At 60.8% G+C, this 21,951-nt stretch overlaps 1 protein-coding gene and 1 long non-coding RNA gene across 3 annotated transcripts in view; one reads left to right on the forward strand and one right to left on the reverse strand.

Annotated features, from left to right (window-relative positions):
* Positions 1-14,169, forward strand: part of CACNA1S (calcium voltage-gated channel subunit alpha1 S) — a 63,450-nt gene extending 49,281 nt beyond the window's left edge. The window contains exons 29-44 of one of the 2 annotated variants that reach the window (XM_038541920.1): positions 2,180-2,236; positions 3,013-3,141; positions 3,322-3,387; positions 3,926-4,017; positions 4,817-4,976; positions 6,094-6,221; positions 6,961-7,057; positions 7,294-7,396; positions 8,226-8,327; positions 8,627-8,751; positions 9,936-10,064; positions 10,846-11,096; positions 12,441-12,526; positions 13,115-13,206; positions 13,409-13,552; positions 13,672-14,169. In XM_038541920.1, the coding sequence (XP_038397848.1) occupies positions 2,180-2,236; positions 3,013-3,141; positions 3,322-3,387; positions 3,926-4,017; positions 4,817-4,976; positions 6,094-6,221; positions 6,961-7,057; positions 7,294-7,396; positions 8,226-8,327; positions 8,627-8,751; positions 9,936-10,064; positions 10,846-11,096; positions 12,441-12,526; positions 13,115-13,206; positions 13,409-13,552; positions 13,672-13,923 (2,013 nt within the window). In that variant the 3' untranslated portion in view covers positions 13,924-14,169. The remainder of the gene's footprint in view (positions 1-2,179; positions 2,237-3,012; positions 3,142-3,321; positions 3,388-3,925; positions 4,018-4,816; positions 4,977-6,093; positions 6,222-6,960; positions 7,058-7,293; positions 7,397-8,225; positions 8,328-8,626; positions 8,752-9,935; positions 10,065-10,845; positions 11,097-12,440; positions 12,527-13,114; positions 13,207-13,408; positions 13,553-13,671) is intronic. The other variant, XM_038541921.1, reaches the window with a different exon arrangement.
* LOC111096587 lies at positions 9,073-12,002 on the reverse strand. Its single transcript, XR_005361798.1, has 4 exons — positions 11,778-12,002; positions 11,594-11,662; positions 9,986-11,504; positions 9,073-9,538 (listed from the first exon to the last, which is right to left on the reverse strand). It is a non-coding gene; the product is annotated as an uncharacterized LOC111096587 (long non-coding RNA).
* Positions 14,170-21,951: the final 7,782 nt, after the last annotated feature.

The raw sequence follows: 21,951 nt of genomic DNA on the forward strand, positions 1-21,951 counted from the left end.
GACCAGGAGGAGTGGGGTAGGGGCATGAGCGCCCGGTGGGTGAGGAACAGCACTGAGGGCAGCAAGGGGGTGCAGCCAGAGGGGTCCCCACGTTGGAGATCTTCGGAGGCCAGCAGATTTGAAGCTGCGGGGGGCGGAGGGTCACTGCGGAGTGAAAGAGGGGGGCAGGGGGCAGGGAGGAAGAGATCCGAGAATTGTATCGCGGGAGGGGCGCCGTGAAGAGCACCCAGCCTTCTGAGCTGCCCACGGCGGCCACGCGGGCTTCTGGTCCGGGGGGGGGGGGGCTGGGGGCGAGCCCCAAAGCCGGAGGCCTCGCCCAGGTGTAGGCTGCCTTCTGAGCTGCCCGCTGCCCGATGATGATGATGGGCGCTTCAGACCCGGCCAGGCCAGGGGCGATCCCCATGTCCCCATGGTGGGTGGAGAGGTGGGTAGGGGTGGCCCTGGGGACGCCTGAAAGGGGGCAGGGAGGTGGGGGCGGGCTGGGGGTACGGCTGAGGCAAAGTCTGGGCCTGAGAACAAGGGGCCCTCAGCCTGGGATTCCCTTAGGCTCTAAGCCCTGGCGGGAGCAGTACCTTCCGTGGCTTTGGCTGCGGGCTGACGTCCGGGGAGGGCCTGGCCTGGGAGTCCTCTTCACCCCCGAGGCCACGGAAAGACCCGTCCGCTCCAATCCCGTGAGGGTGGGGCCGAGCACCGGCCCGGCGGGTCCTGGCGAAACCAGCCCAGCCCGGGTGGGTTCGTGGGTGTCCCGTACTCCCGTGGACGTCCAGTTTCCACTGGGGAAGAGCATCCCGAAGGCCCCGGGGTCGGAAAGCTCAGTTAGAAGAGAGAACGCACATAAACAGCCCAAACCTGCAGAGGCTTGAGGTCTGTGCGGGGGAGGCCTGGATCCATCAAAACACCTCTTTGTTGGTGGAGGACCCAGAGGCTGTCGGTCGTCAGTCGATTTGTAGACAGTCGATTTGTAGAAGCAGGTGTACCAGCGTCGCTTCCCTGAAGTCACCTTAGGGCTTTACAATTTAAATATTGGTTTATGTTCCCAACATACAACCCGGGGAGCTGAGTAGGGGCCACACTCGGGTAGCATTTTCAGCGACGGCAGGAACCTGCCCCGTCCAGGACAGTGGCCTCCAGACGCCCCCGTGCACACGGTCACTTGGAATGTGGCTGGTACCCACGAGGCAATGAGTTTCTGGTTTGATTCCGTTTCCGCCGTGACTCAGACGGCCGCGTGTGCCCGGTCGCGGCCGTCCTGGCCGTCAGGGCTACGACACTGGTTGTCATCCTGGGCCGCATATTAAAATCACCTGGGATGCACTTAAAGGTCTGGAAGCTGCCCCCGCCCCCACCCCGACCCCACCCCCCAGAAGCTGACTTAACTGGCCTGGGTGGGGACCCAGCGAAGGAATCTAGTAAGTTCTCCCCGTGGTTCTGAGGCGGGCCTGGGAAGCAGCGGCCCCGGGGAAAGCTGCCCCCAAGACGGTGTTGCTTGGTGGGGAAGCCGGTGTCCCGGGAACCAGTCGACCCACAAACAGCTGGAAGATAGAGCAGCGACGTCCCCTGTCCCGCGACTCCCGAACTAAGGTTTCTCCTGAGAGGCAGCCCAGGGGAGAAGCTCAGAGTCACCAGAAACAGGGATGCTCTCGCACCGGCAACACCGGACCTAAGAGCCTGGGCACCGGGGGGAGGCCTCAGCCACGCTCGAGGGCCGGGGGTGCTGGAGAAACAGCTGCGGTGGGGGCCCCAGACCTCCCCGAGGGCCTCGGGGGCGCAGGGGCTGGCGGGCTCCCTGGACCCAGGGGTGCAGGGGTGTGAGTGATGAGCAGGGCCCCCAGGGATGCCCCCAGCACCACCTAACCCAGACACACGGGAGGAACCCGAGCCCTGGGCCTTGTGGGCACGTCCTGCACACGGCAGGGACCTGTCCCCGTCTGGTCTTCCCTCCTCTTCGTGCTCCCTTGCCCCCAGCCTGTTGCCTCACCGCCCCTACAGCTTCGTCCTCACACCCCCCACCCGCCCCCGGTTGGCAGCCCCTCGGGGTCTCGATCCCCTGCCGCTCTTTTTCTCTCTTTTAACTCTTCTGTGTGTCCTTTCTGACACCTGTCCTCACCCGCCCCCTCCCCCTGTGTCCCTCCTCTCCCCTCCCCTCCCCTGCCCCTCCCCTGGTCTCTTCTCTCCACAGACTTTCCTGGCCTCCAGCGGAGGACTGTATTGCCTGGGTGGAGGCTGCGGGAACGTTGTAATTCCGGGCTGCATGAGCCTGCCCAGCACGCCCGCCAGCTCTCCGCCCTGCAGCCTGCATGCTCTCGCCTGGCCATGGCTTGCATGGGGGGGCCGGCACCGAGGCTTCCTTCCCTAGAGCAGGCTCCCCGGAGGGTCCGGCCGAGGGTGGGGGCGGGGCTGCGGGGCCGAAGGTGCATGGATACCGTGGGACAGGGGGTGAGGGGTCTCGCTGGCCCCCTCTGCCCAGATGGGAGCGCCCAGCGAGCACCGCGACTGCTGGCCGGCGCAGGACCTCAGTGACAGTTCGCTGGCACGAGGTCTTTGGGGACGCGGGAAGCCTGGCGGGGCTCTCCCCTCCCAGGGTTATCCGGGTGTCGAGGGCGAGGCTCGCCTGGCTTAGGACAGCCACGTGCTGGGGGGGCAGGTGGCCGTGTTCAATAGATGGTGACACAGCAGCCTCGCTCCAGGGCGACTGCCTTGAAAGTGTCCTCCGCTCAGTGGCAGCTTGAGGAGGTGAGAGGAGGCAGGAGCCCCCGAAGGGCAGGCAGGGGCCTGGCTGCAGCCTCCCCCGCGGCTGCCTCTCCTGAGAAGGGGCCTGCGGCCCGCCTGGCCCACCTCCCTCCCGGGCCCAAGGATGATGGGGCGCTGGTGCGCAGCAGGGGCCACAAGCGGGGCTGGCCCCCCACCAGGGACACCGCCCCAACACACACACGTCGCCCCTCCCGCCCCGCCCGCTCCCAACCCCTCCGAGGGGCCACCTCCAGACTGACCTCTGGGGCTGCTGGCCCGCAGGACCCAGACGAGAGCGCCCGCATCTCCAGCGCCTTCTTCCGCCTGTTCCGGGTCATGAGGCTGATCAAGCTGCTGAGCCGGGCAGAGGGAGTCCGCACTCTCCTGTGGACGTTCATCAAGTCCTTTCAGGTGTGCCTGCCCAGCCCACCTGGCCGGGGTCCCGGCCAGTCCCCACTGAGGCCTGGAGGGGCTGGAGGGCCTGGACTCACCCCTGGGTCGGCCCAGGGTAGAGCCCTGGGGTGACCACAGGGCACAGTGAGCTTGGGGCCGAGGTGGGGCAGGAAGGTGACCCTCCCTCCTCACCCCCAGGCCCTGCCCTACGTGGCTCTGCTCATCGTCATGCTCTTCTTCATCTACGCCGTCATCGGCATGCAGGTGAGAGGCAGGTGGGCCCAGGTCAGGGAGGGATCTTGGCCAAGTGAGAGGGGGGTGTCTGCAGACCCCAGGGAGGCCTCCTCAGCATGGAGGCCGGGCCCTCCCTGTCCTGGCCACCCAGGTGTCAGAGGCACGACGGGAAGGATGTGGGTACCCTACCCCCAGGGGCTGCAGCTGGTCAGCTGGGAGCAACCCAGGGCGCAGTGGACAGCAGGGGCCACCCGATAAGAGCCTCAGGTGGTCTCAGTCGACTCTCTGGCCAGCCTCTCCCCCCGCTCCCCACGCTGAGTCCCTAAGCTGGCTTGTGCTGGGAAAACCTGTCCGCCCTGCTTTCCTTTGGCTTCATGGGAAGAGCTTCACCCAGCCTTGAAAATAATCCAATTAATTTGGCTTCTGGTCGACTGTGGTCTGCAGTGAAGGGGGTTTGGAGGCGGGAGGGGGGAAGGAGGGGAGCAGGGCAGGTGGGAGAGGATGGCGGGGCCTGGGCGGAGGGGACGCTGGTCCAGGTGCCGCGGTGGGAGCCTTCCGTGATTCGCAGATGTTTGGGAAGATCGCCATGGTGGACGGGACCCAGATAAACCGGAACAACAACTTCCAGACCTTCCCACAAGCTGTGTTACTGCTCTTCAGGTAGCGTCTCAGGCTGCCCCCACCCCGTCCCCACCCCCCACCCCCCAAGGCCCTGCAGGTGGGGTCCCCTTCCTGGCCCTGTGGCCTGTGCAGCCTCGAAATGTCCCATCGCTTATGGAAGTCAGCTGTGTTCACCATTCCGCACCCAATGCCATTTTTTAAAAAGATTTTATTTATTTATTTGACAGAGGGAGAGAGAGAGCACAAGGCAGGGAGAGGGAGAGGCAGGGTCCCCGCGGAGCAGGGAGCCCGATGCTGGGCTCGATCCCAGGACCCCGGGATCATGACCCCAGCCGGAGGCAGACGCTAACTGAGGCACCACCCAGGCACCCCAACCGATGCCATTTTTAAAATCATTTTCGAACAAGTGGCCCCACATCTTCATTTTGCCCCCCGGGCTCCAAAATGATGTCACAGGTCCCCACGTGGGGTATGGCATGTTGCCCCAACCGCATCTGCCTGAAGAGGAGCCAGGGCCCCACATCCCTTCTCGGGGGCGATGGGTGGCACAGCCCTCCCTTGCGGTCCCCCACTGGTGACATGAGGCATGGGTTGACTTTGTCCCTGCAGCTAAGAAACCGCTTTCCTATAGTTTAGCTCCTACTCCTAGTGCCCCGTAGGGAGCAGTGGAGCAGCAGCACAGAGGGGAAACTGAGGGCCACCTCACTCGGAGCTGCTTGGTGAACCCAGGGACCTGCACGGCCTCCTTCGGGGGCGGGCAGGGGACGGGGATGTGTGCGGAGGGGCTTGGGGGCGCCCCCCGAGAGCGGACAGGCCACCAGGACCCTGTGCCGTCCAGGTGTGCGACAGGGGAGGCGTGGCAGGAGATCTTGCTGGCCTGCAGCTACGGCAAGTTGTGCGACCCCGAGTCAGACTACGCCCCGGGCGAGGAGTACACGTGTGGCACCAACTTCGCCTACTACTATTTCATCAGCTTCTACATGCTGTGCGCCTTCCTGGTGAGCCGGCCCCCGAGGGGTCCACCATCCCCTTCTCACTCGGCTTCTGTGTCTCGGGGATTGGCCTCGGGGACGCAGGAGATAGGACACTCCGCTTAGATGGGCCCTCGTTCTGGTCATCCTGGGTGGCGCCCGGCTTTGAGGGCTTTATCATGCTCCAGGGGGGTTGGCTAGCGATTAGAAACCAAAAGAATCAGAGTGGGGCTCTGTCCTAAACGGATAGGGGCTCCCAGTAAAGCCACCTGCCCCTCCCTATCCATCTGAAGAGAAGGTGGCCCCACTGAGGGGGTACGTCCCTATGGAGTTGGAAACAGCACAGACGGTTCTGAGACTCCGGGACGGCTGTCTATCCTTGTGCAAGGCAAAGAGCCAGTGGCATCCATGGAACTGTCCTCCCTTCACTCTTTTTTCCTTCCCATATGTGGTCAAAACTGCTGGGTGAGCGCCCGTGCGGCCCTGGGCTCAGTGCAGAGGGCGGCAACACGCTAAGACCCCGCGTGGCCCTGAAGGAGCCCACTGGGTACTTTGGGGAGTCCGTGCAAGCAAGTCTTGCCACTCAAAGGGGCGCTCGCTCTACACAGAAAATGCAAGAGCAGTAATGGGGCCGGTCCGGTGGGACACTGAGGGGGATCATGTCTCTGAGGAGGGGGCAAGAGGCTGAGATTGCAGGCGCTGGAGCTGGGTTTTATTTTTTTATTTTTTAAGATGTTATTTATTTATCCATGAGAGACACAGAGAGAGAGGCAGAGACACAGGCAGGGGAGAGAAGCAGGTTCCATGCAGGAAGCACAATGCCAGACTCGATCCTGGAACTCCGGGGTCACGCCCTGGGCCGGAGGCAGACGCTCAACCACTGAGCTACCCAGGGGCCCCTTGAGCTGGGTTTTAAAGGACGAGCACCCAGGTCCCTGGCAGAGGGCACTGACTGTGCAGGAGCACGGGGGTGTGACATGGAGGGACTTGGGGGGGACATAGGTGGTTCAGAAGGGCTGCAGTGAAGGGCCCAGGTGGGAGGGCGCTCTGGCCCCCTTGCCCAGTGGACACCTCCCAGCCCCCCAGCCTACTCCCATCATCCCCTGCTTTTCCACGGTGTGATCCCTCGGTTCTCCTCTTGCAGATCATCAACCTCTTCGTAGCTGTCATCATGGACAACTTTGACTACCTCACGCGGGACTGGTCCATCCTGGGCCCTCATCACCTGGATGAGTTCAAGGCCATTTGGGCAGAGTATGACCCAGAAGCCAAGTGAGTCCGGTCTGCACCAGCTCTGTGTAGGGCCCCCCACAGCTGTCCCCTCTTCCATCCTCCACCCCGCCCTACTGTCCTATCGGGAGTCCCTCTCCAGCTTCACAAGAATGAGTGGGCTTCATCTCCCTTTATTATCTGAGGTCCCAGATCAGAAAATTGGGAGTCTCTTAGGGTTGGAAGGGAGCCCACCCTTGAAGCACCCCAGGGCTGAAAACCCCTTGGCTTTCCTGGGAAATGGTCATCCAGCTTCTGCTGGGACCATCCAGGAGCAAGGAACCCAGTATGTCAGCAGGCCCTGGCTGACCGGAGCTGTAGGCCACCCACCAACAGCGTCCTAGCTTGACCGAAACCCAGAGCCACCCGGCCCACCCCAGACCCACCGAATCAGGATCCCCATTGCCTGTTGAGCTCGTCCCCGGGGCATTGGCCTGGGGATTAAACCTGGGGAAGCGCTATTGCTTTACTTTCTTTCTAAAGAGGTAACAATTCATATTTGACGGATGTTGGCCCGGTGTCAGGTGCTGCGCACTGCGTACAACATCTCATTTAACCCTCGCACCAACCTATGAACCCAAACATTGTTCCTTCTTTAAAGAGGGGGCTCAGCTTCTACTTCCCAAACCGGCTTAGTAAATAGGCAGCGCCCCGGGCGGCCTGGCTGCCCTCCTTGGGCTCTTCTCTGAGCAGGACGAGGTCTGGGGGCTGCAGGGACCCTCGGCTGTGTGTCCCCCCGCAGGGGCAGAATCAAACACCTGGATGTGGTGACGCTGCTGAGACGCATCCAGCCCCCCCTGGGCTTTGGCAAGTTCTGCCCACACCGGGTGGCCTGCAAGGTAACCAGCGCTGCCGGGACGGCGCCCCCGAGGCGGGGTCTGGGGCCCTTGGGACGGAGTGGGGCTGAGGCCCGCCGAGGAGTCATTTTCGAGCGGTCTGCTCCCAGGCCCGGGTCCCTGGCTGAGGGCCTGGAGTCCCCACGCGTCCCCTCGCCAAGGGCGTCCCGAATCCCCCGCACCCCGGCCCCGGCCCAGCCCCTCCCGGTCGGCAGCGCGGCCCTGCGCTCCCCCCACAGCGGCTGGTGGGCATGAACATGCCCTTGAACAGCGACGGCACCGTCACCTTCAACGCCACGCTCTTCGCCCTGGTCCGCACGGCCCTCAAGATCAAGACGGAAGGTGAGGGCTGGCTGGGCGGCCGCGCCCCTTGTCCCCGAGGGTGCGCCCCGGGCCCACGCAGATCCTCAGAGGAAGAGTGGAGGAGGACCGGCCTGGCCGCTCCCTCAGGGCGCAGCTCGGAGCTTCCCTAGGGGTCTGCCTGGGGCTGGAGCAGCACAGCGCAGGGTGCCCCCCCGCAGTGGGCCGGCGGCGCAGAGGGCCCCCCATGCTGCCCTGGGCAGGCCGCGCCCAGCTCCCCTGGCCCCCGGTACCGAGCCCAGAGCCGGAAGCCTGGGGTTGCTGGGAGCAGGGAGCAGGGAGCGGCCGCGGGGGCCCTGGGCGTGTTCCGGGCCCTCACCGAGGGCTGGGCCATCTCAGAGCCGTCCCGAAGGTATCAGAGGGGCCACAGGGCAGGCTCCCTTGGGGGGCGAGGAGAGGAGGGCCAAGAGGCAGGGTTGGAGGGACCGAGGTCGGCAGCAGGACGGCTGCCTGGGGGTCCTTGGAAAGATCATGGGGCGGGGGGGGGGGGGGGGGAGGGGGCCGCAGCAGGAGATGTAGACAGCCCGCAAAGGCAGCCACTGCGACCACGGGAAGCCAAGGCTCGTGGAGAGTGGCCGCGCACGGCCCCGGGGTTGTGCGGCCCCAGGGCTACGGTGATACCCACCGCCCCCCACCCCGCCCATTGCCGGTGCTTAGCACAGCAGCTGCCAAAACCCACGCACCACACAAACAAAAGCTCAGGCAGTATTTGTTGAGGGAGGTGTTCGGAGAAGCCTAGGTGGCTTTGTCAAGTGCCGTTGACTTGGGCTGGGGGACTTTAGGGCCACCTCTGCCCGTCCCTTGCCCCCAGGTAACTTTGAGCAGGCCAACGAGGAGCTGAGGGCCATCATCAAGAAGATCTGGAAGAGAACCAGCATGAAGCTCCTGGACCAGGTCATTCCTCCAATAGGAGGTGGGTACTGCTTTGGGAGACCAGAGTCCCGGAGCAGCTGAGCAAAGGGACCAGGGACTTCTCTGGGAAGCCCCATGGGAATCTGAGAATGGCCCCCAACCCTTTGTAAATACCTTGGATAGACCCCAGGGTGGCCATCAGGGCAGGAACCAGCCTTAGGATGCAAAGTGCCCACTGTCCAAGTCAGCAAGGAGAGGAGAGTCCTGATTGGCCCGGTCCTGCCCACCCCTGGCTCCCACTCGGAACCCGGTGCAAACTCTTGCCCACCCTCAGGACATCCCTTATTGGCTCCTCTGCAGATGATGAGGTGACTGTAGGGAAGTTCTACGCCACGTTTCTCATCCAGGAGCACTTCCGGAAGTTCATGAAGCGCCAGGAAGAATATTATGGGTATCGGCCCAAGAAGGACACCATACAGATCCAGGTAAGCCCACCCTGAACTCCAACGGACTCCACTGAGCCAGGTCCCCAGGCTCCAGCTCCCTCTCTATGTCCTTGAAGGTCAGTGATGGAGGCACAGAGGGAAGGAGGGAGCCAGGGTAAGAGAGGAGAAGAGCCAGGTGCTCCTCCATCTCTAGATAATAGGACCAAAAGAAACGGGATTTGTTCAAAAGAGAGATTTGAGCCCTTAAAATGATCCCCTGGTATGCAAAGAAATTTAGAACTTTGTTTCACCTCTTCTGTTTTTTATTTCTGTTTTTTTTTTTTTTTTTGGTGTTAATTCGAAAATATACATGCACTTGGGCTGTGTGCTCAAAAACGTATTTCAATTGCAGTTTTTGAGTTTTTGCTTTAAAATAATCTCACAGCGCGTTTAGAATTTGCATGTGTAAGACAAACACCGTTTTTTCGGAACCATTTGAGGGTAATTCCCAACATAATGTTCTATCAACCCAGAACATTCTCCATAATTCTCCTACATGACCATGATTCTGGGCAAGGCAAGCCCCAGAGTCAGGAAATTAACGTTGGGACTTTCCTATCATCAAATCCTCAGGCCTCATATAATTTCACCAGCTGTCCCAGTAACGTCCCTCGTAGGAAGAGGATCCAATCCGGGTTCACGCAAAGCGTTTAGTTTTTAGACTCTTCCATCCAGAATAGTTCCCCAGCTTTTCTTGACATGACCTTGACCCTTTTGAAGATTATTACCAGGATCCTACAGTCTGAATTCATGTCATGCTTCCTCATGATAGATTTAGGATACACGTCTAGGACAGAAATGATGCTGTGTTCTCATTGCTGTCAAATGACGCTGGTCTTAAATCCTCCCATTGCTTTGGTCAACTCAAAAAATTATATTAATGGCATGACCAGTCAAAAGAGACCACTTGTCTAGAAGACTGTACTGAGTAAAAAGATCTTTCTACCTGGAGGCCCAGGAGGGTGTAAAATCACCCATGAGGTTAAGAGAAGACTCCTTGGGAGCCATTAGGGTTTGGACCATCCCAGGGATCAGAGCAGGACCTGCTGGCCTCGGGGAGCCCTGGGACATTGAATATCCCGGAGAGAGTGGGGCTGGAGCTGGGGCTAGAAATGAGCAAGGCCATGGGAAGCAGTGTGGTCTCCCCTACTAGACTGGAGGGGTCACTGAGCCTCTGTCCCCAGGCTGGACTGCGGACCATTGAGGAAGAGGCAGCCCCAGAGATCCGCCGTACCATCTCAGGAGACCTGACAGCTGAAGAGGAGCTGGAGAGAGCCATGGTGGAGGCTGCGATGGAGGAAGGGATATTCCGGGTGAGTGAGGGCTGTGACCGTGCCACGTGTTCTAGGCACAGGGAGCAGCAACCGCCCAGAGAAACAAGGGCCAGGAGCCCAGCCCTATAGGTGGGGAATTTGGAAACCAAAGACACCCACAGCCCACATCTCTTGGGACTCAGAGTCAATGACCCAACCTACTGCAGTTGTCAAATACAATCATACCCTCCTCCCTCCCTCCACGAAGCCTCACGCCTGTCCTCACCGCCCCTTAAGCCCCGGTCGGTCGGCATTCACCTCTTGGAATCCCTTCATCACCCCATGCCCTGCCTGCTTCCAGTTACACTGGTCCTCAATCCTTAGCTCTGTCTGGTGTTTTTTACGACACTATGGAACCAAAAGGTCTTTAAGACCAACCAGTTAAACCTTTTTGGGTTATCCCTGAGGAAATGGCAGCCCAAAGAGATGATATGAGATATCTAATATCACTCAGCAAGTTAGTTTTAGAGGTGGGACTAGAACCAGGGGGTCCCCAGACTCCCAATCCGGTGTTTTTTCCATGAGAAGGGATTTCCCTATCTGGTTGTCTGTGTCTCCTACGTAGTTCCCTAGATGCGTCCTGTCTACCTCACTCAGCTGAGAACTCATTGAAGGGGGATGATCTCTTCTCTGACCCTATAGCCCAGTCCATTCTCCTCTGGCCTTATGGGATTTGTCTTCTAATCCATCACTCGTTCCCAGGATGGCAGTCCTCATGCACGCTCAGCTCTCATCCCCCAGTCACTGTCCCCAGCCCTGACGCTCTCCTCCTTGCCCCTAGAGGACCGGAGGCCTCTTTGGCCAGGTGGACAACTTCCTGGAAAGGACCAACTCCCTGCCCCCTGTCATGGCCAACCAGAGACCCCTCCAGTTTGCTGAGATAGAGATGGAAGAGCTGGAATCACCCGTCTTCTTGGAGGATTTCCCTCAAGATCCTAGAACCAACCCCCTTGCTCGTGCCAATACCAACAATGCCAATGCCAACGTTGCCCATGACAACAGTGACCATAGCAACAGCCAGGTGTTTTCCAGGTAGGGGCAGCAACGGCCAGCTTTGGATGGGCAGGGTACTGGGGTCGGGCTGGGAAAACATGGCTAGGGGGTTCCAGGCTCTCTTGGATGGGGCATCCTAAAATACATAGACTGTCTTTGGCTTGGCTGCCTTTGTGTCCTTCTGGATCCATCCATCCTGCACCTAAATGCAAGAGGCTAGGCCTGGACTGCAGAGACTCCTCTGGCCAGCAGAGAGCAGCAGCGGCACAAATGCCCTGGGTTCCTCTCCATCATCTGCTGCCGGTCTAGGAGCTGGGACCTACGGAACGAAGTAGGTTAGGAAGAGGGCGCTGGTGTGAAAAACTGTGGAAGATTAAAGTTGAGCTGTTGCAGTTGGGTTCCGGGGAGATCTCACTGCTGAGCGGGCCCTCTCTCTCCCAGCCTGAGCTGTAGACGAAATATAATCTGTGATTATGAGTATCGTGAAAAACAGCAGGATGCAGGGGGGGGGGGGGGAACTTCTCGTAAACCAGCACCTGTGGACTGAGGTCCAAGCAGAGCTTCTGTTCTAGAGAGGAGGCCAGGTGGCGGGAGGCCTCTGAGACCTGGAAAGGCAAGAGTCACGCGCCGTCAGACACGGGCAGGACAGGGCGGACACCCGGCGAGCAGCTACTCCCCGCGGCCGGAGCTGCCTGCATCCCCTTCCCCTCAGAGACCTACAGGGCTGGAAGGGCACCTGTGCCCCGGGACCCCATGGTGCCAGGTGCTCTGGGAACACAAAGGCATCAGTCCTGAGCCCGGCCCTGAAAGGACTGTCATCCTCTAGGGAGATGTTGTCCTGTGATGTGACTGCGACCAAATAATCACAAAGAGCAGGTGCCCTGGGAATGCAGGAATATTGATCGCCAGGCGCTGGAAAGGCCTAGAAGAGGGCTAAGCAATGTTTCTCAGCCTCCACTGAGCACTAGAGCATCTAGGGAACTTCCAAAATTGCAGTGCCCGGGGCCTCACCGCAGACTCTAGGGATGGGACGCACCCACTGCTAGTGTTTAAAGCTCCCCAGCTGACCCAGCGTGCCACCGAGGTTGAGAACCAGCGTCCTAGAGGCTGTGAGGCTGGGCCTTGGAAGATGAACAGAATGTGGGAAGGGTACAGGGAAGGGCATCCGTCGAGCAAAGGAGAGGAGGAGGGGATGTATTTGCCTTGTTTCTCTAAGAGAGCCAGGACCGGCTGGGCAGAGAGCGGTGGGAGCAGCAGCCCTGGAGTCAAGACGACACCCACGATGGGTCCAGACCCGGAGGGGAAGGATGCCTGGGAGCACAAAGGGCAGGATGGCGGGAGACGCAGGCCTGCTCTGGCTCACCAGCCTGGCTTCCCTTTCAGCATCCGCTACGAGAGGGAGTTCCCTGGAGAGCCAGAGCCGCCTGCTGCCAGAGGAGGAGCCTTGGGCCAACCCCGGAGGGTCCTGGGTCAGTCTTTCCTGTGCACCCTACAAGCTGAGCCTTCCCCCCAGAGAGGCCTGGGGAGCCTCGCTCTCTTCTTACACTTGGGGCTTGGGCGCCCGTCGCGCGATGGGAGCCAGCTGGGCTGGGATGGACGAGTTGCCTCCTCATCCAGGCAGAGGACAGAGGTGCCCTCTAGGTACCTGAGTGAGGTGGGAAGGGGGCACGCCAGGAAACTTGCACCCCACACATCCCGAAGGACCACCCCTGGACACACTGACCCCTTGGGCCCGGGACCCTCAGAGATGGTGGCAGTGTCCCAGCAGGCCTCAGACTGCTGGGTGTGACCAGGAGCCTGGAGGATGCTCGAGTTCAGTGGACAGGAGGGCCCTGCCGCCCAGGGGGGCGTGCATGCAAGGGGACAGCGCAGGGTCCTGCCCGGCCCAGGGGTGGCTGGGCCTCGGCATGTGCACACCCCCCGTTGCGCCTCCCACTGCCCTGAGGCCCTCCGAGAGCTCTCGGGGCCTGGCTGCCGGGCTGAGCGGAGCCCTGTGGACTCGGGGTCCCTGGCGGCCATCAGCAGCCCCTCTCGCCCTTGCGGCATCTTGCCCACAGGACCCCACGGCAGGCCCTGTGTGGAAAAGCTGAAAGGACAGAGGACCCAGAGAGAAATGCCCAGACCCCAGGCGTCTCCCGCCCCCTGCCAGGTAACGGGGCAGAGGCCTGGGAAGGAAGTCTCCAGGGAGGAAGGGTGCCACTTTGCCGTTAGCAACGGCACGGCCGGGCTGCTGGCTCGTGCCCTCCCCGTGGGCCTTGGCTCGGGCTTCCTCTGAAGAGCTGGAGTTTCCCTGGATGCCAGTGGGCTCCAGCATCCCCCTTGGGGTCTTTGCTTTCGTGCGTTCGGAGCAGTGTGCCGGGCCGGAGCGTCCCCTGCCCGAGGAGCGGAGTTGCCCCCCGCCGGGGTCTCTGCCTCAGGGAGCGCCCCCCAGCAGGAGGCCCACGGAGAGTGGCTGCAGGTGCCCGACCCCAGCTACGGCCCGGCTGGTTCGAGAGGTGAGGAGGGCGGCGGGACGGAGCATGGGCTGCACTCGGGGGTGGCCCGGGCTGGCCAGGAGAGGCGGCCCCCGCGCCCGCTCCCCGGGAGGGCCCACCCCGCCTTCGTCCTCCCGCAGGCTCTGGTCCGAGGAGGCCTGGACACCTTGGCGGCCGATGCCAGCTTCTTCATGGCAACGGGCCAGGCCCTGGCAGATGCCTGCCGGATGGAACCCGAGGACGTGGAGGTGGCGGCAACAGAGCTGCTCAAGAAGCAAGAGTCCCCAGAGGGCCGGGCCAGTGCGCTGGGACGCCGGAGCCGCGGGTCCTCGCTGGGCAGCCTTGACCTGCATCTGGGCTCCCGGGAGACCCTGGTGCCCCCCAGGCAGTGAAGGCCCACGCCGCAGCAGCGTGGCTTAGGGCTGCCATGACCACCGGAGAGGGAGGGGGTGCTGGGCTGAGCAGGGGTGCTCAGGAGGAGGCGGGTGGACAGGCCCTCCCCCCACCAGCAAGAGGCCCGGCTGGATGGAGCTTCTAATGTCATTCAAACAGGGCCAGTCCCTGCCAGTGTGTCTGGCGGAGGGCCACTCCCTCCAGCAGGACATTAAAGTCTCCAGGCCCAGGACATTGGCACCTGGCCCCTGCTTGTCTTTTTCTTTTTGGGGCGGGGGTGAAACTTGTCCTACTCTTCTTCTCCTTATTCTTCTCTCTTCCCCATTCTATTTCCCGGGAGCACCGCTCATGGTGGGCTTGGGAGTCTGGGCCCAGGGGGAAGAGGGGCCCGTCGTGGAGAATATGTGGATGCTCCTGGAAGTCGGTGGCCGCTTCCACTGGCTGGGGCCCCATAGCCCAGGAAGCCCTGGTGGCCTTACAAGCCACGGCCCCACATCCCAGGTCACGGCCACAGCCGACCTTCTTGGCCAGAGTCCACTGCTGACACAGGCCTCAGATCCCTCAAATGTTCGTGCCCCCGCATATCAAAGACCTGCAGCTCCCAGGCTCCTCTTTCCCACACCAGACAGGAGGGAGGAGCAACTATGATTGGGCAGGGGGCTCCCAGGCGGCAGCCAGACGCTCCCCTCGTCCTACATCCTATGTCCTACATTCGGGGCATGTCCACTGCAGTCCATTTCGTCCTCGTCCCAGCCTTGAGAGGCAGGGCTTTTTTAAGTATTTAAAGGGGGTTTTAAGGATGCTGCAGGGGAGGCCCAGGGGGTGGTGCGTGGTGCCTGTGCTACGGGGCCACGGAGGCTGGAGTGAGGCCCGTGGAGTCCCAGCCGTGCCTTTCCCTGGATGCTCTTCCCTCCCCTTGCCACTCCTGGGAGGAGCTTGCCCAGTGCTGGCTTGGGCCACGGTGACCAGGGATGCCCCGCAGCACCCTGCACAACCCCAGCCGGGCCCCAGGCCGTGGGGACCTGCACATCTGCGGCCCTGGACGACTGTAACTCCCTCCCCAAACCTCAACACCAGCGCTTCCCCCTCTTCCCCTTGACAGCCTGCGGTCCTCCTCCACAGAGAAACAGAAGCCACCATGGGCACCCCCCCCCCTCCCACCCAGCTCCTCTTACCAGACTGACCAACTTGGTGGCCTTGGTCTCTTGCTCACCTCCTCCTGTCCTGACCCCGTGGAAGCCTGGGACCTCCTCCAGCCAGCTCCCCGATTCCACCTGTCTCGCGTCTCCCCCTCGCCCCATCCTCCCTCTATCTGTGGGTAACATTCCAGGTGTTTCCACCTTAACGTGTCCTTGCAGGCATCCTGTCCACCTGCCTGAGGCCGGTCTATCTATCTAGTGCGATCCTGAACACCGGACTTCTTCCCTGAGTTGTCTCCTCATCCACATTTCCATCTTAGCTCCCATTTCTCATCCCCATGCAGCCTGCCTTCTGCCCCACATTCACCAGTGTCTCCCACAACCTTGTTCCCATCCAGGGGGCCCCCGAGTCTTTATCTTCCTTGATTTCTAGGCAGCATTAGGTAGGACTTACCCCTCTCTCCTTCCTGACCTGCCCGCACCCCTGGCTCTCCCAAATTCCCCCTACCTTTCAAGTGCTCCCACCCAAGGCTTCCCTGTGAGCGCTCACCTGGCCCAGCTACCTCTCCGTGTGGGGTGATTCTTCAGGGCTCTGTGTCCTTGATCCTTCTTCCCTCTTGGGAAGTGCCCCTGGATGCTCTCAGCCACTCGCTCTCAGCTCATCAATCTCATGGCGTTGATGATTCCCATGGCCATATGGCTACAGCGAAACTCACATCTCTGTGTCCTTCTCCCCGACAAGTCCTCACGTATGTCCTACCTGTGCCCAAAGGGCGTCATGTCCAAATTCGGCCTCACTGTCCTTTCCCCAAAGGTTGCTGATCGCCAGGAACCACCCCCCCTCCCTGCCTTGTTCAAACCAGACGTCTGGTGCATCCTGGGCTCCCAGCTTCCCCCACGGTCTCACCCACCTAAGTGGTTCCCAAGCCTGTCTTCATATCCACAGTGACTTTCCTGACATGTTCAATCAACATTTTAGGCCCCTTCTTCTTCCTTTTTTTTTTTGATTTTTATTTATTTATTTGAGAGAGACAGTACAGGGGGTGGGTGGGAGGGTCAGAGGGAGAAGGAGAAGCAGGCTCCCCGATGAGCAGGGACCACCCCCTCTCCAGGCTGCAGGGCTCGATCCCAGGACCCCGAGATCAAGACCTGAGCTGAAGGCAGACTGAGCCACCCAGGGGCCCCGTGTTATGTATCTTCTATGGCAAAAGCTTCTAAACTGCCCTCCCGTCTTCCTCTCCTCTCTTCCCCTTCTGTCTTCCCTTGCTTACAAGCCTTGAAGGCACCCCGAAACCCTCAGAATATCATACTAAACCCTTGCCTCTGCTTACCCGCTCCCCCCCCCACCTTCACACAGGGCAGGGCCCCTAGCTGTCCAGCTGTCCTGCAGGCCCTTCAGGGGGAGCTGCCCTCACCTCTCACTGTTCCACCGCTGTCTCTGCAAAACCACATGAACCCTCAGCCCCACGGATTCCCTCCCGAGTCGTCTTTCAAATCTCAGCTTCACCACTGCTTCCTGCAGTGAGCCCTCCCTGACCAGCCCCCTGAGCCTGGCCTGGAAACACGGGTGCCTTTCCCCCCAGTGGGGCGGGGACTGGGGATCAACCCACACCAGGGGCTCGCTTCACGGAACCAGGAGCCGGTCCACCTTGTTCGAAGTTACCCCCCTAGAGCTGAGCACCTTTCCACGCAGCCCAGTGATTCCACAGCTGCTCAACACATGCAGGGAAAGGGGCAGAAGCACGACCCTCCCTTCACCCGCTCACGGCCCGGGCACCCCCTGGGTTCTGCAGCCTCCCCTTGGCTGTCTGTGGAGGCCCGGGGAGGCAGGGAGGAGGCGCTGTGCCTCCAGGGCAACAGCGGGTCTTCACCTCAGCCCTACTGAACTGCAGGGCTGCTCCATACAACCTGGAAGGAACAGTGTGGAAGGACGAGGGCTGAGGCGGGAGCCAAGGGGAGCAGGCCGTGTGCGGGGAGACGGGCCCTCTGACAGAGCCCGAGGGGGGCACCTTCTGTCCCTGCGGGCACCGGCCAGTGGCAGCATGTGCTGGCCCCCCTACTTGTCCCTGCCGGTCCCTGCAGACCTGGGGTCCCCCAGAAGCAGCGGGGGGTGCAGCCGGCGGGAGGGGGAGGGCATGGGGCTGCAGCCAGCAGTGGACTAGGCCGCGGGAAGCGGGAAGCTCAGCAGGAGGCCCCCTGCAAAACCAGTGAGGGTGGCCGTGGCGAGGCCGTTGGGGCCTAGTCGGACGTCGGGGCAGGGAGGGCGGGGCAGGGAGGGCCCCGGTTCTCAACCGGGCTGGGGCTGAGGGGTCCGTGAAGGAAGCGCATGGCGCCCTCCGCAGCATGTTCCAGGGCGCAGCCCCGGGCACCTGGGTCCCAGGCTCCGGCCTCCACGCCAGGAGCTCAGGCAGTTCAGGGTCCTCTCAAGCTTCCGCTCCTCCTTCTGTGAAATGGGGGATGAAGTCCCACCTCCAGGCTGTTGAAGTGGGGGAGGCGACCGCGTAAAGCCCCGGCCCTTGGTAAGAAGCTGCTGCTTTGATTCCAGTGAGCAAGCAGGCCCTTCTGGGTGGGCACTGGGCTTAGGGCGTCCTGGGCCCCCATGGAAGGCTGGGTGCCCGCAGCCAGGGGGCTCAGCCTCAGACGGCAACCCCCGCAGGCCTCCAGGACAGACAGCCCATGGTGGAGAGGCCACTCCCGCCTCCCAGAGAAGCCGCCAGGGAAGGCCCTGCCCACCCAGGGCTGGCCTTGTCCCCCTTTGTCTGGCATCAGATCCCAAGAACCCATCATGGGGCCAACAGCTTGTAGGGCAGGGTCGCTCTCCAGCCAGAGGAAGAAAACCAGGACTGAGAGGAGCCAGGGGAGGAGCCGGGAGGGGCCGCATCCCCCCACCCCCCCATCCCCTCCACCCCCGCGCTGTGCAGGTGCAAGGGCCCAAGGGCCCAAGGCCCGGCCTGGGGGCAGCGCCGCTCGCAGGCGCATCTCATTTTTAAAAGGCCCGCGCCCTTGCCCTCCTCACCTGCTGCATCCATTCCGTGTTTGCAGCACTGTCGGCAGACTAGGTGCCCGTGTGCCCCCCACTCCATGACGAGAGCACAGCCCCAGACCCCGGGCCCGAAGCAGTGAAGTGGAGAGGGGCACACCCAGCTGCTGACGTCTCGAATCGCTGGGATGATCCGACAAGGCCCCAGCCCCCGGTCCCCACCTCGTCCCACCTCGACCCCCCGCGGACCTGGCCCAAGGCCCCCCCCAGCCTGCCACGGCGCAGCCCCTGCTCGCCCAGGCCCCCCTGCGCCTTCCCCATGGTCTGCCCCTCCATCCCGCACTCGCCTCTTCCCTAGTGCCCTTGTGAGTGTGAACTCTTATTATGGCTTTTATTACCCTGTAGGGTGGCTAAGCGTTTAAAGCTTGTTTTTTTCTCCTGAGAGTCCCTCAAGGACAGTGAGTTTATCAAGTGTGTATCCCCAGCAAGGAGCAAAGGAAGGAAGGAAGGGAGGGAGGGAGGAGGGAGGAGGGAGGAGGACGGGTGAAGTCAGGACAGCACACCCGTCAACTGCCAAGCAGCGTCATTTGAGGTTAGGGACATCCCATCCCTTTTGCCTATAAAACAGCAATTTTATAACATGTAACCTACTATAACGAGGGTGGCTCCCCACTGCCCCGGGGCACCCCAGTACCACCAGTGCCCCTGGTGAGGGGGGTGCAGAGACCCCACCCACCTGCCCCGGGAAGTTTACACCAATCGGTGTGGTGGGGATGAAGGCTCACTCAGGTGGATCCCGTCCTGAGCGGGGCTGTTCTGGGGCAGACGGAGGTGGACGGGGCTCCCAGCACCTGTCATGGCTCAGAGGGCAGGTGGGCCTTCAGCACAGCAACCCTAAGGAGCCGTCTGCCAGGGGGTCCTGCTGCCCTGGGGCTGGCCACTATGGGAGGCCGACTCTCTCCAGGTGCCTCATGTCTGGGCCTCCGGGCCTGGAGTCTCACCCCCACCCCCATCTCCTCCTGGATCTGCTTGGCCAGCCCAGCCGATCGTCGATCGTCATAGTGGGGCTTGGGGTGGGGAGACAGATTGTGGCCTCTCCCTCTGAGGTCATTCGGATTTGCATCCTGACTTCAAACTCTTCTTTGGAGCCTCCAACCTGGTGTGGAACTTAAAGAGGAGGAAAAAGCTCTTTGCATGCTCTTTGCATCCTCCTGGCCCCGGCGAATCCTCTCCTGGAGGCGAAGCATCCCTCTGCCAACCGGACAGGTGTCAGGAAGTACATGGCTGGGGGAGAGATGGAGTTTTCAAAAGATTGTCACCTCAGGCCAACGGAGGCTGTCACGGTCAAAGGGCCTTTGAAATTCTCTGAAAACCACCCCCTGAGACTCGGCACACGCATGCACACGCGCACACACGCGCACACACACGCACAGCCTGGGGGGAGGCACTCACTACCGCCCCATAAAATTCGCAATCTGATGTATTTTTGTAAAAGTGCACTTCAGAGGTTGATCCTGTGTGATCTCCCCCTACCACCTCTCCCCCCAAGTCCCCAACACCTGCCCCCCCCCCCCGCCCCTGCCATCCCCTCCTATTTTTAAAGTGTTAAATGTTTGTTTGCTGGCATTTTGCTCTGTAGGGTCTGGCTGTAGCAAATATCTATTAAAATCCACGGAAATGATGCATCCCTGGGGACTGGAAATCACTGGCTCCTAGGGGAGGGTGGGGCTTAGGGAAGGCACCTACGGGGTGGCATCTGAAGCAAGAGGATGTGGCTTCTCTGGGGTCCTGGCCAGGACCGCCTCAGAGGCCCCCTCCTCACCACCAGGTTTGGGGCAGGAGCTCTGCCCCCTTCCTTCCTCCTTCCTGATCATCTCTCTCTCTCTTTTTAATTTATTTTTTTTTATTTTTATTTTTTTTAAGATTTTATTTATTCATGAAAAACAGAGAGAGAAAGGCAGAGACACAGGCAGAGGGAGAGGCAGGCTCCTTGAGAGGAGCCTGATGTGGGACTTGATCCCAGGACCCCAGGATCACACTCTGAGCCAAAGGCAGATGCTCAACCGTTGAACCACCCAGGCGTCTCTCTCTCTCTCTCTTTTAAAAGATTTTATTTATTTATTCATTAGACACACAGAGAAGCAGAGACACAGGCAGAGGGAGAAGCAGGCTCCCATCAGGGGGCCTGATGTGGGACTCGATCTCAGGACCTGGGGATCCCACCCTGAGCCGGAGGCAGGTGCTCAACGCTGAGCCCCCCAGGTGCCCCCTGGTCCTCTCTTTTGTTTCCTGCCCCCCTTTGGCTTTGCCAGTTCGGCTCCCTGCTTGCTCCCTCTCCTTTCGTGTGTGCTTCCCCTCTCCAAGCTCTCTAATCCCCCCCACTGTCCCTCCTAGGGGAGACGGGAGCCTCACCGAGCCCACAGGCCACATGAGGCAGGGCAGTGAGCTCTCCCTCCAGGTGGCCAGGACTCCTGTTCCTTCTTTGTCCCCGGGACCCAGGCAAGGTGCTCTGCATCCTTGTTTGAGCAAAGAAGTTGGAACAAGTTGCCTTTTAAGAAAAGTTCATTAAGTTATCATTAATATGTAATAAACCGCACGTATTCCAGGGGCCCCATTCGACTGTTTCTGAAGGATGCATACACAGCCGCGGAACCAACACCACCATCAAGATGACAGATAGATCGACCAGCACCCTCGAATTTCCTGATGCCTATTAGTACCCCCCCACACCGCCGTCCCTCCCAGTTCTGTTCCCGGTCCCTGCCCCCTCCTCTCCGCACCCCCACCGCCCACCCCCCATTGTTGATGCACATTTGGGTTGTTTCCAGTCTGGAGCCAGGACAAATAAAGCCTCTGTGAACACCCGTGTGCCAGTCACTGTGTGACCCTGGGAAGCAGGTGGCCTCTCAGGGGCTCTGCTCACTTTTTCGGCTCAGCAGCAGCCAAAGATGCCCTAAGACCCATCTTCACTCTTCACTGTAACCCAACACAAGATGAAACTGGAATCCGGCTTGCTTGGGTGGCTCTGACCCCTGCTCCATCACGCGTGGCGTGACCTTGGGCAAGTCTTGATGTCCTTTGTTAACACGGGGATGATAACGGCTCCTGCGTCATGAGGCCTACGTGACAGTATGGAGCTGTAGCATTTACACGATGCCCAGCACAAGGATCAGACAGGGGAGCAGTGAGAGGATCCATGCGACCCCCCAGTCGGCTTCTTCTAGGAGCTCGGAGCTGGGGGTCCCACAGATATATCCTGATACCAGACTTGAGAACGGTTTCCTAGGCAAGCGACAGGCAGCAGCACCCGAAGTCCCTTGGGTTTTCCTTTAATTACTTCTCAGAGTGGCTCCCGAGGATTCCCAAGGGCTGGCTCAGCACGGCTGCCACAAGACCCTGGGCCCCCAAGGAGTTGACATGGAGCCATGCTCACGTGGGCCCCAACAATTTGGAAACGTGGCAAAAATCTTAAGTCAAATCATAGGGAGTAGAGATAAGCGGAGGCCGAGAGGCTGTGGGGCCCTTTCTGCGGCCCCACAAGTGGTCAGATCAGAATCCACAAGGGGCTTCGTGTGTCCTAGGCAGGCGGGTGGAGTCCTGGGAGGCCTTTGGGCCCTCTGGGGTCTGAATTCTGGCTCTGCCCCTTTACCGACTAGGCTAGGCCAGGCCAAGCCCATAATTTGAGTGGGTTAACACAATAAAAGTTTATTTCTCACTCAAACCCGACAAACAACCTGAAGCGGTATGAGGGAGCCGGAAGCTCATAAAGCTTCCACCTAGACGTGATACGGGTCACTTTTGCCCACGTGCCCCTGGCCAAAGTCGGTCACACGTCCACAGCTGACATCAGAGGACGTGCAGTCCTGCCTTGTGACAGAAGGCAGAGAGCCGGAAGTATTTGGCGCACG

This window comes from Canis lupus, chromosome 7, assembly GCF_011100685.1.
Source record: "Canis lupus familiaris isolate Mischka breed German Shepherd chromosome 7, alternate assembly UU_Cfam_GSD_1.0, whole genome shotgun sequence".
In the NCBI taxonomy this organism is placed as follows: domain Eukaryota; kingdom Metazoa; phylum Chordata; class Mammalia; order Carnivora; family Canidae; genus Canis; species Canis lupus.